The sequence below is a fragment of the Fringilla coelebs genome, assembly GCF_963513975.1.
Source record: "Fringilla coelebs genome assembly, chromosome: 13".
Classification (NCBI taxonomy): Eukaryota; Metazoa; Chordata; class Aves; order Passeriformes; family Fringillidae; genus Fringilla; species Fringilla coelebs.
This window is the reverse complement of record NC_140039.1, coordinates 1,144,847-1,162,346: the sequence shown is the minus strand read 5'-3', so window position 1 is coordinate 1,162,346 and position 17,500 is coordinate 1,144,847. Positions and strand designations below refer to the sequence as shown.

Genomic DNA, 17,500 nt, shown 5'->3' with positions numbered 1-17,500 from the left:
GTGACTCTGGGCTTCGCCTTGCTATAAATAATAAGGTTTCATTTCCTTCACAGAGCTTTTGATTTGTTTCCTTTGGGAGACTCATGGGTTATAATGGCATTAATTCCTATTTGCCAACCTTGTCCTTATAAATGAGGATCTTCATTAAATGAATGTTAAGCGATGAGCACTATAATTAGGACAGATTTAAAATGCAGTGTGCCTAAATCAGAGACTACCTAAGATGTTATCTTTTTTATTAAGATATAATTTGAAGGAGAATTGCTGCTTAGTTTAGAATGAATTACGTTTTCCAACAATCTCTTCTTACTGAGGGAATGTACAGAGCAAGGAAAAACGCTCTGCTTCAGAAGTGAGGCCCACTCTCCTGATCCCTACTGCTGGCAGATGACTCTCTCATGAAACACACGTGGCTGAAGAGTGCTAGATGAGACTCTCTTCCCCCTAATTATTTTATGTCAATTCAAAATTCTATTCAATCTTGCTGTCATATAATTTTAAATAATTAAAGACTTAGAGACTGACCCCAACGATCAATCACACAATTCCAGCTGACTGCAACTCCTGTCATCTCGATGACCTCAGAGGCAACACCTTGAAGAGGTGAACACCTTCCCCACTGACTGGGGAGAATGTCTCATGCCCTTTTCTGCACAGTAACATATCTCTTGTCCTAACCCCTGGCACTGGCAGCCACGTGAGTGACCTGAGCTGGGCACAGGACATCTGTGGACCCTCAATTGTGCCAAGGTGCTGCTGCTGGTCTCAGCCTGTTCAGCAGAGAAGCTGCTCAGCCCTGTGTGATTACAGCTGCCCTGATGTTTGCTCTCCTCCTTCTCAGCACTGGGTTTCCCAAAAGCAGATGGGAAATAAGCCAAGAGGGAGGGAATGAGACAAAGAGAGTGGTAAAAAGCGGGAATAAAACAAAACTGACGGAAAAAATTGCCAAGCCCAAATTAAGGCCCCAAATTCTTGACCCAAAAGGTCAAAAAGTCCGTCAAACAAACAGAACAAAAATATCTCTCCTCTCAAAATCATTCTGTTAAGTTTCATTTATTCCTTTGTAACTCCACTGAAAGAAGTGGCACTGGTCCACAAAGGAATCTGGCCACATCCAACACTTTTTCCAGGCTGGGTGGCCATGCTGCTGCTGCAGGGAGCAAGAAGGGCTCATGCCAGCCTGGGAGCAGGGGAGGTGACAAAGCAGACACCCCACTGTGCAGGCCCTCCCCAGCACCCCAGGGCATCCCAGCCTGGCCCCCGAGGGGGCTGTGAGGAGTTCTGCCCCAAGGGCTGAGCCAGAGGCTGCAGGTGTGCACGTCTTGTCTCTGCTGCTTTCTTCCTCTCTCCCATTCCTTTCCCCAGTCACCTTCTGTTCTCTGTGGATGGTTTTTATTTCATCCTCAACTGACATGCAGGTGTCAGCCAGAAGCACAGAGGCAGCAGAGCTGCGACACCCATCCCACTCGGCGTGACACCATCCACACACTCTGCTCTGCTGCCACACAGCTCCAAAGAGATACAGCTGAACAGCCCCCTGCACTCTGCAGAATTCAGAAACAAAGGCAGTGAGCAGGCAGCACACAGCCCAGCTCCCCTGCACAGCCACAGCCACAGCGCAAGGGCCCTTCCCCACAGCTCATCTGCCCAGTCTGTGGCACTCAGCCCCAGACCAATACAGCAGCCCCTCCACCCATGACCCACACAGGGCTCTTGGCCCAGCAGAGTGACAAAATCACAGAATCATTTACATTGGAAAAGAATCTGAAGGACACGGAGTCCAACCGTTCCCCAGCACTGTCAATGCCACCACTAATTAATGTCCCCAAACCCCTCCTGCTCCATCCTGAGGAGAGCAGCAGCTCCACACCCTGATGGAGTGCACAGCACTGGGGGGTGTTTGCTCCACAGACCAGGCTGACACTCACCTCACAAGCTCCATCTCCTCAGACCTATCATCCTCACAGGACACTCCGAGCCAGAGCCTCTCCCATGGAGCCTCCCCGTGGCTGAGATCTGCACACAAAGGGGGTGCACACCAAGGCCGTGCTGCTGAGGTCACTGAGAGCTTTACAGAGCAAAGGGCACTTGCCAGAGGGGTCCTGCCCTGAGCTCTGCCTAGGTGTAAACGCTGTGTCAGGTTTGTGGCCATACACCAGAAAGTGGACTCATGCCCTTCACCCTTCCTCCCTTCGGCTCCCAGCTCATCCCAGTCTGCACAGGCCACTCTCCTGACCCCTAAAAGCCTCCTTTTCGATCTTCAAACACACTGCAGAACTTCTCTGTGGAATTAGTGCTGGGTTGATCAAATAAATCCTTGTTTATGTGCTGCACATAACTGGGGGATGGAGTGATGGAGCTCATTCTCTCACGTGCACTGAGGCAAGCACAGCAGGAAAGAAAAGACCCCAGGAATGGACTGATTTTCATGAGCATTTTAGAAACCACAGGCTGTGTTCTGCCCAGTGCAGAAGGGAGTAGGAAAGAGAATTGTCCCAGGGAAAATAATCCTTGAATTATTGCATGACCAACAAAATTCTGTGATATTAGTGTCTCAGCACTTCTTCCTCACACAGTGTGTCACCTCAGCCGTTGACCATGCTCCATGAAGAGCTCCAGGAGGCAGCTCCTGGGAACAACCCACTGTCAGACCAGCCTTGTACGAACCCAGCACAAATCATCCTCCACAGAGAAGGGCTGGAATCCAGCCTTCATGTGCTTTCACTCACAGGGCACCTTCTGTCCAAGCACAGGTCTAATTACTTTACAAAAATATCTACTATTAGCACGTGCCTTTTGCTCCTCAGCAATGACCAGTTGGTGACATTGTATAAAAGAAATATCACCCACTCTGCAAAAAAAGAAATCAACCAAACAGAAATAAATGAAGTTTCTAGATCGCAGCAACCTGCACCTACTGCACAGCCCAAGTCTTTGCCAGCATCACACTGTTATGTGGCCTAACTAGAACCTGTGCATGCCAGCAACAAATCTGTTATTCAAAGCTGGAATTCAGAACCCCCAAAATCAGCCAGGGGTCACTGCTCAGTTCCTTGAGACCCCACAGAATGAGGTCTCAGTTTCAAGGTTCAGTACAACACATCACACATCTACAGAGAGGGTGGACACTGCCAACTCTCTCACCAGGATGTATCCAAACCCACAGACCGACAGAGCCAGCTCCTGTGGCAGGCTGGTCCATGGCAGGGTGAGCCCTGACAGTCCCAGCCCAGTGTGGCAGCAAGCAGCACTGCAAATGAGACTGGGCTTAACCTCAGCCTTTCTTTGCTGGCCCAAGGATCTGAAGATTATAAGCATCTCTATCAGGAATGGCACCCCACAAGTGGCCAAGCTGGTTCCCCACCTTTCTGGGAGAGCCCCACAGTAGAAGGAATCCCAAAAGCCGGGCTAAACCCAAGCCCTGAGGAGCAGCAGCCAGGATCAGCTGTGCTGCAGTACAAACCCGTGTTTGCCAAGCACTGCTCGGTAGAACACCCCTTATGTTTTGCCCTCTGCAGTTCTAGGAATTGCCTTTAAAAATGAGCACACACACCCCAGGAAATCAGCCTGTAAACCCTTACAAACTGCAGCCTTGCCCTGATCCTGTCGCTCCATTTCTCCCTCCAACAGGAACATTACTGCAAATAAACACCACCGCTGTAACATCAGCTGTGCAGGACCCAAACTCCCCAAACTCCTGTGACACTGGCCTGTTACAAACTCACACCTGTAACCAGTGCATCCCTCTGGAATTTCTGATTTTGTGACTTGTCCTCCAAAAGCCACAACACTGAGCAACACCACTCCTTTGTGTTTCATGTTCCTTCTCCCTCCTCTTGACTGCACTGAGCCTCTGCTCATCCTGTGTGCCACATCCACAGCCACAGGACGGCAGGAGCAGGCGGGACATGGGCAGTGTACCTGTGTGACCAACGGCAGATAAATGCAAATAAACTGAACACCAGCAAAGCCCCAGACATCACTGACCTTGTACAGCAACAACTACCTGTACCTGTGTATTTATACATCCATGTCTATACTGATACACATGAATACAAATCTGAGTACTGTGTGTCTTTGATTTGCTTTAATTGAGACACCCATTTATATAACCATTTATATAACTTACTTTAAATCTGAGGTAACTTATCGCTGTAATTTGCATAAGCATGATCAGATCTTGCTAAAAATACTGATCAATGGTTGATTGTCCTTTTCAATCACAGGACTATTTTCATGTATTCTTTAGAGATACATATAAACGTATAAACACGTGGCAATCCTGACAGTAGCCCGATGTTACATTTTCACGCTGTCTCTTGCATGGCAAACACTCTGAAGCAACTGCAACACTCACAGGGGAAGCTCCAAAATGAGCAGACAGTACAACAAGGAGGGAGAAGGAACAGGACTGATTTTCACTGTCATATTTACAAAGAACTTACTATATTAAACCCAACAACCACACAATCAAAGAATGATAAATTATTAACGGAACCTTCAAACCATTCTCGACTGTTCCTGTTGTTGACATGCATAGCCCACTCTTGTACCTTAATTTCATTTCAGCACTTCAAATGCATTTTCAAACGATTAACATCAAATTTCAAATGACCCAATTACAGCTTTATCACATCTTATTCCTATTTCAAGATGCAAACTGGCTTTATACACCCCCATGTACATGCATGCTGTGCTCTGTGTATCCACCTGGCAACTGACAGGGAAACTCCAAAATATTTCTTAATCACCCATGATTTTGAACTGTGCAGGAGCAGTAACAGCCCAAAATAAATACCCAGTGCCACTAGCAGTGAGTTAGCAGTGGAGATTGCTGATGTAAAGGGCCCTTCTCCTCAGCTGATTCATAAATCTGCACATCAATGCACCCTGACAGGAGGTGGGAACAAGGTGAGCTTTAAGGTCCCTCCCAATGCAAATTATTCTGGGATTCTATGGGAAGTCATACATTTCCTCTTTTTCTCCAGATACTTTTCTTGCCTTTTTACAAACAGGACATGAAGCGTTAATATTTTTTCACTGCTTGTCACCTATCAACACAAAATCAGAGTTCTGCCTTGCTCTTCTCAAAGGGGAAACCTTACCTGACTGAACCCCTCCAGCCCATGCAGGACGTGCTCCATAAGACACTCCTTAAAAGTGCTCCACAAGGCCTCCTTCCTTCAAAAATGATTGTGACATTTTCTGTGACGTTTCTGTCCCACAGAAGCCCTGTGGCACGAGCAGGACCTGGAATGCCAGCAGGCCAGTGCCACTGAGCCTCCCCATCTGCATGGTTTGCAGTTAAAGCAATCAGTTCTGCTCTGAGAGGGATCTCAGAGTCCCAAGAATGCAAAGAAACACAAAATTCGGAAGGAACAATGCAAAGGCAGCAGCAGCTGGCAGGTTGAGGCTGTGACTGCCAGCAGCCAGACCCGCTCTGCTCTCAATCACTGTAAGATTCCAGGTAAGTGCTCTTCAGAAACACCTCCTTGACACAGGTTTTCCTTCCTCAAACCATTCATCAACTCTCAAGCCACAAAAAAGCAGAAATAATTATTCTGAAGAACATTTGTTAGTGCTTTGTATCTGAAAAACTTCCTTGCACCAAAGCATAAAACAACAGTTTTGCTTGTTCTAAATAAAAAGTCCCAAGCAACCAAAAAACCCCCAACTACACAACAAAACGCGCCCACCCTCCCTGCAGAAATCCTCCTGGGAAAAAGCTTATGTCTGAGAACTTAAAAATATTAAGGCTTGGCTCATTGTTGAACACTACAGGCAGCAGCAGTTCTGACTGCAAGGGACATGTAGAATAGATCATTTCCTACAGCCTTTTACAGGAGGTGTTTGGGCAAAATTGTCCTGCTCTCTGGCTGGTCTGGTGCAATGGCAAAAAGAGGGTAAAACCTGCTAAAGCTGGAGTATTGGAATATTATTCCAATATTTCACACTACAACACTGGAGAATGCCACGGGCACTGACAGCGCTGCAGAACAGTCCTGCAAAGCCAGGCGGGGCCCAGGAGCCGGGCTGGGGTGTCTCTGAAAGCCTTCGCTCAGTTCCCAACAGCCCTGTGCAAGTCTGTGTCCAAAGAATGAAGGAAAATAATGTATCCAAGTCCTTGTGAGCCCTCTCCATCCACTTCCAGAAGAGTGTCCTGACACCCTGTGCCTCCCCTGGCACTGACTGTCTGCTCCAGTCTGTGATTCACAAGCAGCCTCAGGAATAGTGACAGTTTCTCACCCACAGCTGCATTTCACCCCCCGGTGTTGCTCACAGTCCCCTGCAGTTTTACTCCCACACCTTCCAGCAACCCTCGATTTCCAAGGACCCTGCTGCCTCCAGGCTGAGCAGGGTGAGGGCTGTGCTGCTGAGGCTGGGATGAGGGCTCAGAACAGCCCAGCCTGAGCGCTCCGGGCAGGCATCCCCCAGCAGGAGCGGCTGGGCAGCCACCCAGCACCTCGTCATCCCACCAGGCAGAACTCTGTCACAGTCCCACACAACAGTCTAATAATTTCTTTTGAGGGACTGTTACCTGTTTCTGTCTGCTTTCCTCGGTCCTTCAGCACTTTGACTTATCAGTGCTAGTTCAGCAGACTGGAGAGGTTTTTCTTGCTCCAACTCCGAACAAGGCTGAGACTTTCTGCTGTTATTCATGAGCCAATTCCAAAGGTAGAAACCCAATTTCAAAACCAGACTGCTTAAAAAGTAACTAGTACAGCCATATCTGGCTCCTTTACAAGTTTAATGCAGATAACCAACATTTGTCTGGTAAGTTACTGCAAATATAAAAAAAGAAAAAGGGAAACCAGAATGTGGAGTAGGAGAGATGGGAAAAATATTCACCTCAACATGGTCAAAAGTTAAAAGGTCTCTGTATAGAACTAGAAAATAAAGGGTATTTCTTGGACTGTAGAAGAAATGTTCAACTATTTTAGCCAAACCCAGACAAACAGTTTTATCATCTTACAATTAAAGAGGATGACTTGAGCAGAAGCACATCAAAACACTGATAGAAACACCTCAGTGAGAAAGAAGCTCTCCACTAATGCAATAATACAGTACTTGGAAACTGAAAATAAGCAAACTTGGATTGGAAACACACATGATTTTTTCCAATTATGAAGTAATAAGCATTGGGACAAATCACAAGTGGATATGTTGCCTTTCCCTCAAGAACAGCTGTGCTTTCATTTGGCCAGTGTGTTTGTCCTGATGCAAAAGAGTTGGTGGATAAGAGTTCCAAATACTGCCAAGAACCACCTTGGCAGTAAAAGCTGTGAATTCATAGGATCTTCTCAGAACACATCTGAGTGTTTTAAGACCTCCTCAACCATCTCAACAAGAGCAAATCCACCTCTTTTAGAACAAGCCCCAGGTTCACCTGTAAGGAAATGGCATTCTCACCTTTTCACACCCTCTACCCACCCTCTCACCTTTCAGTGAAAGCTTCATTGAGAGACAATGCCAGAGCAGGAATTAGTCAAGTCTTTGGAATGATGAGTCCCTTATCAGCAGCCAGCTGCAGAGTAGCAGGGTCAGTGATGCACAGGCAGGAGCAGGGATGAGAGAGAAGAGGCTGTCAGAAGAGAGGAGTGCAGTGTCCCCTGCACTCCCAGCCTCGGGGACCTGGGCTCTCTAGGGCTCCTGTGGCTTCTGTGGCACCTCTGTGACTCGGATTTCCGAAGTGATCATGGAACAAAACACTTAGCAGCCCCACGTGTTCACCATTCTTTGCTCGATGACTCCTCATTCAGGTATCAGGAGGACAGCTTTTTTTTTAATTCTTTTTTTTTTCTTTAATTCCATGAGAAATATTTCTGGGGTGTGAAGGAGCTCATATGCTGTAAGGAGCTCGGGCTTCCAGTGGCCCTGCCTGCTCCTGGCCAATAAACTGCTCCTTTTGGCTAAATAAATTAACAGTACACTAGATCCCCTCCACATTCCTACTGCACTATTGCACTCCCCTCCACTACTGCAATCTATTGAAGGGTATTCAGTGACCATGAATGGAGAGGAAATCCCAAGTGGATAGGATGGTGATCCACTGTCCCTGTTAACACAACAGCCCGGCAGCAACAGCCCTGCAAGTCCTTTTGCTTCCCCCACCTGTGCCAACCCAGAGGCTTTGCTGAGATGCTCCACAAAGGCATTAAATCTCACTTACAGCCTGGCTGTGGGGACTGTGCTCCTGCACAACGATCCTTGGCTGGTCTGTGTGCTGCTGACACAAGGGACACAGCACATATGGCACAGGAACAGCATTCCAGCCAATTTTCACGTTTCCATTCCCTTCCACTGAGATGTTAACAGCAAAAATGGAGGTTTAATAAAAAAATCACAGCTACTGATATCTAGCAGAAATATTTCACTTCTTTTTTTACTTGTTACATCCTTCCAGTCTGCCAGATGAGGCGAAATGCTGTTTCTGAGAGTAAATGTACTGTGCATTTTGCTAAAAGAGGAAAACACTATGAAATCCATGAGCAATTCCATAAAAACAATAAGGCAGCTCTCACATAGTTCCACATCACTGGGTTGACAATTGCAAACAGGAAATTTAAAAATATCTTTGTTTCTGCAATTCTGGTTTATTTTTTCTGTCAAAATATACTATTGCTTAACTTTCTGCTTGTCTTGACTACTTGCTAAAACAAATGGATGAAACACTAAAAGTTGCTGAATATCCCAGGAGAAGTCTATCCTGGTTAGCTGGGAAGCCAAGCACAATTACAGGCAGGGAAACTCAGCGCCCTGACTCCTGCTCTGCCTGCAAGCACAGGACTAAGCCCTGGCCTCACCTGGAGAAGCAGCAGCAGCCATCAGTTTTTGGGGATGTGCCTGAGAGGAAAAGAAGGAACTCCTGCATGGGCTGCTGGCTGGGAGCCCTGCACAGGTTGCCAGCCACTTCCAGCAGCTCTTCCAAAGGCCCAGGACAGTGCAACAGGAGGGACTTGCACTCTCCAAGACCGGGAGAAAATATTCATGCCTGGGTGTCCTGGGCTGTGGTTCCAGGGCTGAAGAGCACCAAACACCAGAACGAAGCAGGAGTTCACGGAATCACGGAATTGTTTGGGTTGGAAAATACCCTAAAATCACCAGGTCTAGCCATCCCCCAGCACAGCCAACTGCAGCACTAACCATGTCCCCAGTCTACCCCTCTCTTAAATCCATCCAGGGATGGTGACTCCACCACCGCCCTGGACAGTCTGTGCCAGGGATGACAGCCCCTCTGATGCAGAAATTTTTCCCAATATCCAATTGAAGCTTCCCCTGGCACATTTGCCCCAAGATGTTGCAGCCTGATCACACCACACTGCTGGAGACCGTGGCCCCCAGGACACCCCTGTCCCACAGAGAGTGCCCTTCTGGGGGTGGGGGCAGATGCTCAGCCATCACACAGGGTGGAGGACCAACACCCCAGGAAAAATCTACGTGAGAGACCTGGTGAGATCTGCCAAACACATTGTTACTGCCATTACATCGTATACCAGAGGCACTTGGATGCAACAGCCAAGTAACATCCAAAAACAGCCATGCATGAAGTCATAAAATGGACTATGAACAGGCTCATTTTTTTCAGATAAGACTCTGGAATTACTACTGGTATCAGTCAGCCACTGTAAGATTTGATAATGTACACCCATGTTACAGAGTTATCAGTCACTGATAAGATGCATGACATGGTCACTATGAAAAACCCACGTGATCCCAAAGCATCAGCTCACCTGTAGCCCAAACAAACCTGCAGCACAGCTTCAGAGCACCTTTGTAAGACACCCTTAGTGCCACAAACCATGTCTTAATAAAATATTTTGAGAACTGTAGACCGACAGACTGCCATACAAGAGAGCGCTGTCTGGGCAAGGAGAACACACTCAACTTTCAGTGTAAAGATGCTGCACTGCTACTGCAAAATTTATATTGGTCAGAGAGAAGAAAACACATTAAGGTCATGTTAAAGATGGTGGTCTCTGAGCTTAGGAAGGCCTTATAGTGATTGTATAACACTTTTCCTCTTCACTGGCATCTCCCCATATGCAGTTACATTCCTTTGATAATTTTTGTCACAACATCTTTACCCATTTCCTCTATTATGGAGCTATTCAGCACTAAGGAAAAAGTTTCCCTTTGCGTGCAGAACTCATTTCTATGTTGTGACATGGCTGATAAGGCTGCCATCCCACTAATGCTGAGCTCAACAGGTACCTAGGTGCCCACAGGGCTGCTCACAAAACAGTGCAGCTGAAGGCTTGGGCTGCTGGAGAGTACTCATTACACCACAGCATTTTTGTCTTTTTTTAAATTAAACAAGAATTGCATTTAATATTTCTAATTTTATCCTTTCAGAGGTAAAATCTGGGTAAAAACTTCTAGAATGAGAAGAATCTTTATATATAAAAATCTTCTGTGATTTATACTGGCTCTCAGGTACCAGGAGGTTCATGCAGGTTCTTTCCCCACTACTGTCCATTCTTGGTATTACTTAGACTTGCATTTTCAAAAGCATTCTAGTGCATGCATTGGCATGGCTCGTTTATGATACCTGATGTGGGCAGGCTCCCAGAAAAATTGAGCCTGTCGTTCATGTCAACTAACTCTTCAGGAAAAAATTGAAATAACCTGAGATTTTTAGTTATGTGAAAAACTTACACACTTTGGTCCTATCTGAACTCAGCACATGAAAGGAAATAATTGTGGGCACAGCTTGATTAACCTCAGGGATTCCCTCTGCTGTGATGAAACCAAAGCAAATAGCACTCTAATTTTAGGATTATCCTCATCTTCAAATTTTACCCAAATTTCCAAATTTGCCCATACCTCGTGATAAGCCTGGGTAAAAGAGTGGAACTAGATGTTGCCATGTAAAAACAGACCTGTTTTTGAAAGGGAAAATGCTGAATGCTCTGTTATGAGCATAAAATCTGCCCACACACAGAGTTTAGCTTTGCAGTGTAGCAGAGAAGTGCTTTTCTTAACCCAGCCATGTTTACTCTGTGTGCCAGGGCATCCTGAGTAACTCCCACCACCACTTTAGGCTGCTCTGATAACTGCACGAGCTGCTTTTTGGTAACTAATCCTTTTACTAAGTTATTGACCACCACTAGGCCAGGAGCAAGAAGGTTCAAAGTTTAAATATACACAGGGTAATACAATCAATACTTGTTATTTCATTCACTTAGCACCATCCCACCCTACAGCACCAGGTGTGGGTTATAAGAACAGGTAACAAAATACTGCAGAGAAAATGAATAATTTACCTCCCCTCAGCTACAGCTGTAATGAGTAACCCCGTACAGATTTCTAGTTGAACAAACTAGGTACAAAAAGACTTGCCTTGTCCTGGATACAGGTTCTGTAACGCTTCCATTGCAGCTGAGACGCTTGGAGACCTGTCATCATGCGCAGTTTTCCAGCTTGCTTTACAGCCCCCAGCAGCTTGCCAGCGAGCTGCTCCCAGGAAGGGGGAATGGAGGGTGTCCCTGCAGGGCAGCCCAGTGTCCCAGTGTCACCAGGCACGGACAGCCAGCAGCATCACCTGCGAGCTGAGGAGGAGGCAGAGCTCCGCACCACCCAGCTGAGTGCCCCTGTCCCACATCAGCTGTGCCCAAGCAGCCCGTGGCTGGCCCGGGGACCCTGGCCCATGGCCTGTGGCACAGCTGGCACCAATCTCTCTGTCCAGCCAGGGTGCAGCAGAGTGACCCATGGCATCTGCTGAGTGGCAGCTTCCTCACACATCAAGACCACTCCCTCTTCCTCCTCCTTTCCTGGTCTTCAAAGAGCCAGTTCCCATGCCAACCACCCGCACCCTGGCTGTCCCTGCTGCCTGCAGACCTGCTCCCAGGCAGAACAGCACCAGGACTCCTCCTCGGGATGGCACCCAAGGGCAGAGGAGCCAGCACAGGCCACGAAGGGGCCAGAGCACCAGACTGGCTGCTCGGAGCAGAGCACACTGAGCTGTGTGGGACTTCACCAGCCCACCCAGCCACGCCAGAGAACACCCGACCTGCACATGGAGAGGACACAAACAGCCCTGTGCCCACTTTGGCATTAGTGTCCTTTGCCTCTAAGATCCCCTCTGGCCTTTCCAGACAGCTGGAAGCTGCTTGCCTGGAGCAGCCCAGACAAATAGAGAGAACGAGAATCATCACACCTCAGTCTCACAAGGAGTCACAGGGTTCTGTGAACATACCAACAGCTCCATGGCTCAGCACATTTCAGCAGTGTCCAAGGGTCCCCAGTGCATTTGTCCCAGAAGTAGAGAGGGCTCCATTGCCCTGTGTCCAACTTCTAAACTACATTACATAAGCTTAACACACTTTAGATACTTTGAAAATATCAATTTGCCATCAGAGCTGCTGAAGCTGCCGCAGAGACATTGTCCAGCCTTAATGAAAGGGAGACTGTGACTTCTGCAGGGATAACCCATGAAAAATATTTCATTTAGATATTTGGGAACCCCTGTCAGAAGGGAAACATGAAAACACCTGATCTGCTTCTACAAAATTAAACCAGAAATGACACTTTTTTTTTGAATTGCACACTGTACATCATGTTAAAAAGAAACAGAAGTATGATTAAAACACTAGGCAACCCCCCTGAGCGCTGTGCAGCTGGGCACGCTGGCTCACGTTTGGTTGCCGAACCCGTGTAACATTGTATTTTTTGTTGCAGTACTATATAACATTGAATATTTTTGTTGCAGTTTCGTATAAACGTTAACATCAGTGCTTTGAGTGTCCGGGACACACACGGTTTTATACAATTAAATCCTGATTTTTTTTTCTATTTATTTACTTATATATTACCAAAAAAACCAAACAGTGTCATAGATAAGCTGCTTGCTACTAATACTCCATTAACTTCTCTGATACAATTATGTCAGGCTTTGACACTGTGAGAAGTGAACTCCTCCTTAGTTTTCTTTCTCTAAAATCAATCTCTGGGCACTACCATAAACTAAGGAAAAAGAGCACAACACCCACCCGCTCAGCAGCACTACAAATCAATTCTGTCCCTTATGCGGCAAAATTAAACACCTTTCCTCTCTCTGTTGACCCCGAGCCGCCCACAACATGATCATTTGGTTGATCGGCTACAAGCAACCTCTCTTTGTCACTTTCAATGGAAATTCACCATCCTGTGCAGGCAGCTTACCTCCTGTCGCTGTTTGCTCTTCAGCAATTCATTATGTCATTACTTTGCCTGAAAATCTTAATTTTTTCATGCCCTTAAAGTTTCTAAGTTTCAAGCGCACATGCTTGAGGCTTCTCTCCAGCCCCAGCTCACCGTCTGTGCCCGAGTCCTCAGCGGCACGGGCCAGCGCGATTCCTGCGAGCCTCCTGTCCCGAAACAACACGTGCGGAGCGCCCTTCTGCCAGCACTGGCACTAGGACTGTCTGTTTCTGTATTTCCCTTCCTGTTTCTACACAGCTTCTAAAATAAACGGTAGAACATCATTCCTAATGCCACGGCAAAGCGTCTGGAGTCCTTTATTCTGCACACGGAAGATCCGCGGATGCCCCAGTGCCCGCTCGAGCATCCGTGAGCCGCACCAGGCAGAGCCTCTCGCCTCCGCCTCCTCCCTCTCCTCCGCCAGCTGTTAGGAGGCTGCTGGGCGCTGCTTGCGATGAAAGAGCGACAGCCTAACCTGACCGGACCTCTGTCGTAAAGAGCCTCATCCAGGTGATTTACCTGATTTTAATTGCACTTTTTACACTTCAATCACTCCTGGGGAATTGCTGCGATGCCGCTGACACTCCATCCTCCTCCTCCGTCACCTCCGAAGGGAGCGAGGGGACCAGTCGGGGGGCTGTCCCCGCGTGTACCCCCTTTTGCCCAGTGATCCCCTTCGCCGGCACGGCTGCCCGGGCGGTGCGGGGGCTATTGAGGCTCCCGGTCCCCAGTCGCCGCCCTCGCCCTCATCACACCAGGCGCCACCGAAGTTCCGCCGCCCGCCGCAACTCCGCCGCGGCCGCCCATTGTCTGCGCGCCGGGAGGCGCTTTGGGGAGAAACGAGCCGAAAAGCCGAGTCCTCCGCCCCGCCCGGCCTCCCCGCCGCTCCCCTGCCCGCGGCCCCGCCGTGGCAGGCCCCGGCTTCGGGCAGGGCCGGGGGTACGCGGGGGTCCCCGGGGGCGGGGGCGCTGCCCGGCGGGGCCGCGGGGCGGGCGCTGCGCCAGCGAGGGCTCCCCCGCCCGCTCCCACCGCCCCGCCCGGCCTCGGCGCCGTGGGGCTGCCAGGGCGGGCGCTCCCCGCAGCCCCCGGCCCTCCCCGGCCGTGGCCGCCCTGCCACCGGGGAACACCCCGCGGGCCCGCTCCGCCGCCGCGGGGAGCCGCGGCCAAGGTGCCCGAGCCCTGCCCGGGCCGGAGGCCGAGGCGCGGGGGCCGAGCCCGCTGACAGCGCGGCCGAGCCCCGCAGCCGCCGCCGCTGCCGCGGCCCCTCGCTCCCCGCCCCGGGCCCGGCTCCGGGAGGGACGCGGCGCGGAGCCGCGGGCGGGCGGCGCAGGGCGGCCCCATCCCCTCCCCGGGCGCGCACAATGGCCCCCGCCACCCCGCGGCTCCGGTGTCACCGCGGGGGGAGCAGCTTTGTGTCGGGAATCCAGCCCCAAACCCACAAAACACACAAAACCGGCGCGCGGGGAGCGCGGGAGCGGCGCCGGGAAGCGCGGCTCCTCCTTCCCCGCTCCGGGAAGGCCTGCGGGAGGGAGCGCGGCGGCGGGAGCACCGGGGGCGCCGGGGCCGGGGCCGGGGTCGGGGTGCCGGGCGCGGTGCGTTACCTGCCGTGGAACCAGTCCTTGCAGGCGTCGCACTCGATCATGAAGCGGGTCACGTCGTAGGGCAGCCGGCAGATGCAATAGACGGGCACCGTCGCCATGTTCGCGCCGACCGCGCCGATCCGCTCCGCTCGCGGCCGCCCGCCCGCCCGCCCGGCCGAGCGGAGCGCGGCGGGGCCGAGGCGCCGAAGGGGGTGGCACGGGGGAGGAAGGGGAGAGTGGAAAAACAGAAATAGTACAAAATAATAAAAAACGCTATAAAACCGCGATAGTGGATTTAGGGCTCCAGAGGGGCGGGCGAGCGGTGCCGGAGGACAGGGAAGCGCTGCCCGGAGCCGGGGGCCATGGCCAAGTCCCGCCGCCCGCCGGCGCCGCGGGCCGGGGCTCTCTGTTGTTGTTGTTGTTGTTGTCCCTCCAGGATGGTGATTCCCGGTGCTCGGCGATCGCGGCGGTGCCCCCTGGTGACAGCCCGGCGCGGCCTCCCCGGCGGGCCCGGCCTTGCGTCAGCCCGGAGGGAGCGGGGCCGAGCGGGGCCGGGCCGGGCGGAGCGGAGCGCGGCGGAGCGGGGCTCCCCGGTCGGGGCCGGGGCGCGGCGGGGGCTCGGCGGAAAACGCGTGTTTTTGTTAACCCCCGCCTGCCGGGAGGGAGCTGCCCCCAGCCCGAGCGCCCCCGCCCGCCCCGCCGGGGGGGCCTGGGGGGCGGTGCGGGGGCACCGGGAGCGGGGAGCGCTCGGGGGCTGTGGGAAGGGGGGGACCCCGCTCGGGGCGCCCGGGGGTGTCTGCGACAGGGGGCAGAGCCCGAGCGAGGAGCGGGGTGCCCGCGGCAGCGGGGGGCTCCGGGCCGCCCCAAGGGCGAGGAAGCCCGGAGAAGTGGCCGCGAGTGCGGTGCGACCCGCGGGAACAACGACTGGCTGGGTGTGCGGGGAGGGCAGCTAGATACACACCGCGGCTGGTCCACATCTAAAGTACCCAAAAGAACGAGCTTCTTTCTATTCAGCAACATGATCTTAGTGGGGGTTTAACCACCTTGGGGGGGTCTACTGGGGTATGGAATGAGGTGATCTTAAAGGTCACCTCCCGCTCAAAGCACCCTGTGATTCTCTATTTGTTTAATTTCTGCCTTTAAAGTCACCAGCTCTGCTCACAGCAACCCTTTCCCTGCTGTGACACCAAGGGGACGGTAATGAACACCTTGTGCCCACCAAGAACCAGATCACAGCAGCATATGGGCTGTGGGGGGCACTGAGGCCCTGAATGACCATGAACCCAAACACTGCACAGCCCCACCGACCTCCTCCCATGCAGAGGCCAAAGAGGAACACACAGAGTGTGAGCCCGAGCTGAGGATGCAGAACCTTCCTGCCCTGCCATGCCAAGCCTCTGACAGGGATTAAACAAACAGGCTGGAGGCTTTTGGAATTACTTCTCTTCCCAGAGTGTTGAAAGACCAGTGGCTCTTTTCCCTGAGGAGCAAGAGCTTCCTACAGAGTCCTCACAAAGGGCCTTCCAACTAAGGCGGGATTTTAACTCTCTTATGGTTGATTCAGCATTTTGAATCCACTACACTTGGTGGTGTGGCAGGGAATTTGAGCAAAAAACTAAAACTGACATTTCTCAGACTTCATCTGTCTGCAAAAATCCTCAGAATCACCTGTGGAGTAAAAGGGTGATTCATGAAGCCAAAAAACTTCAGATTCAAGTTCTTCTACAGAGAGGCAGCTGTTGCTGAATGGCTGCAGAGGGGCTGTCAGGTCATTCCCCTTGCCTAGTGCATGTATATGCCACAGGCAGGACTGCCACACACAGAGCTGTGTGTGACTGACACACTTAGCCCTGCCACCGGCAGCCTCTGACACCTGGAAGTGCAGTGACACAGTGGGAGGCCCCAGGCGTGCATCCTAAACTGCCACTTGGTGCTTTTGAGTGTCTCAAAGTGTACCAAGGGACCTGTTTCCTTCATCACAAGGTGCCACGCAAGAACCTGCCCCCTAAAACCAGCCCTCTTTAAGTTTAAATCTATTGGTCGTGGCTTTAATGGTTTAGAGCTTCAGCCAGAAAGTAGAAGATCAAGTCCTGGGAGTACAGCAGGATGGGGCAGAACGGCTTGGGAGCCATCACAGAGCTTCACACACCTTTACACTGCTCCTCGAGGCCAAGGACATCTCCCAGCACCCCTCAGCTCAGGGTGTAAATGAGCCTCTAGAGACGGGGATGTCCTTTGGAACAGGATGGGCTTTGTGCCTCTGCACAACCTACACACCTGCAGCTGCAACCTGAAGGGCCTCCCTCCCTTCCTGGAACCAGTGTTGTCATGTTACAGAGCATGGAAGCAGAGGGCGAATCCATGATCTTTGAGGCCTTTTCCAAACAAAATTACTGTCCCTGAAGCAGCTCCTCCACACCACTTTTTGTGCCCATCTTCCCTCTCCCAGTTGTTTATGGGCGTTGCTCACCCAGCCCCTATCAGCTGTGAAGAATTTTTCTTGTCCCCTTTCCTTAGTCCCACGAGCATGTCCATGCAAACAGCTCTATTTCCGAGGCACCACCCGAATTCCAGTGTTATCGTGTCCCAGCTGCTGCAGTGGGTGAGCCAAACCTCTGAATGCACTGGGGGTTTGGTGCTCCCTCCAGAGGGCAGCAGGGCCATGCCCGAGTGCAGCCGGGTGCTCCTAGGGGCTGGAATCATGTCCAGCTCTCCATTGTCCATTGCTGGCCCTCAGGTGA

At 51.1% G+C, this 17,500-nt stretch overlaps 1 protein-coding gene across 2 annotated transcripts in view; it reads right to left on the bottom strand.

The window, feature by feature from the left end:
* PHF2 (PHD finger protein 2) overlaps positions 1–14,991 on the bottom strand; it is a 52,913-nt gene extending 37,922 nt beyond the window's left edge. For both annotated transcript variants that reach the window (XM_084214821.1, XM_084214822.1), the window contains exon 1: positions 14,781–14,991. In XM_084214821.1, the coding sequence (XP_084070947.1) occupies positions 14,781–14,878 (98 nt within the window). In that variant the 5' untranslated portion in view covers positions 14,879–14,991. The remainder of the gene's footprint in view (positions 1–14,780) is intronic.
* Positions 14,992–17,500: the final 2,509 nt, after the last annotated feature.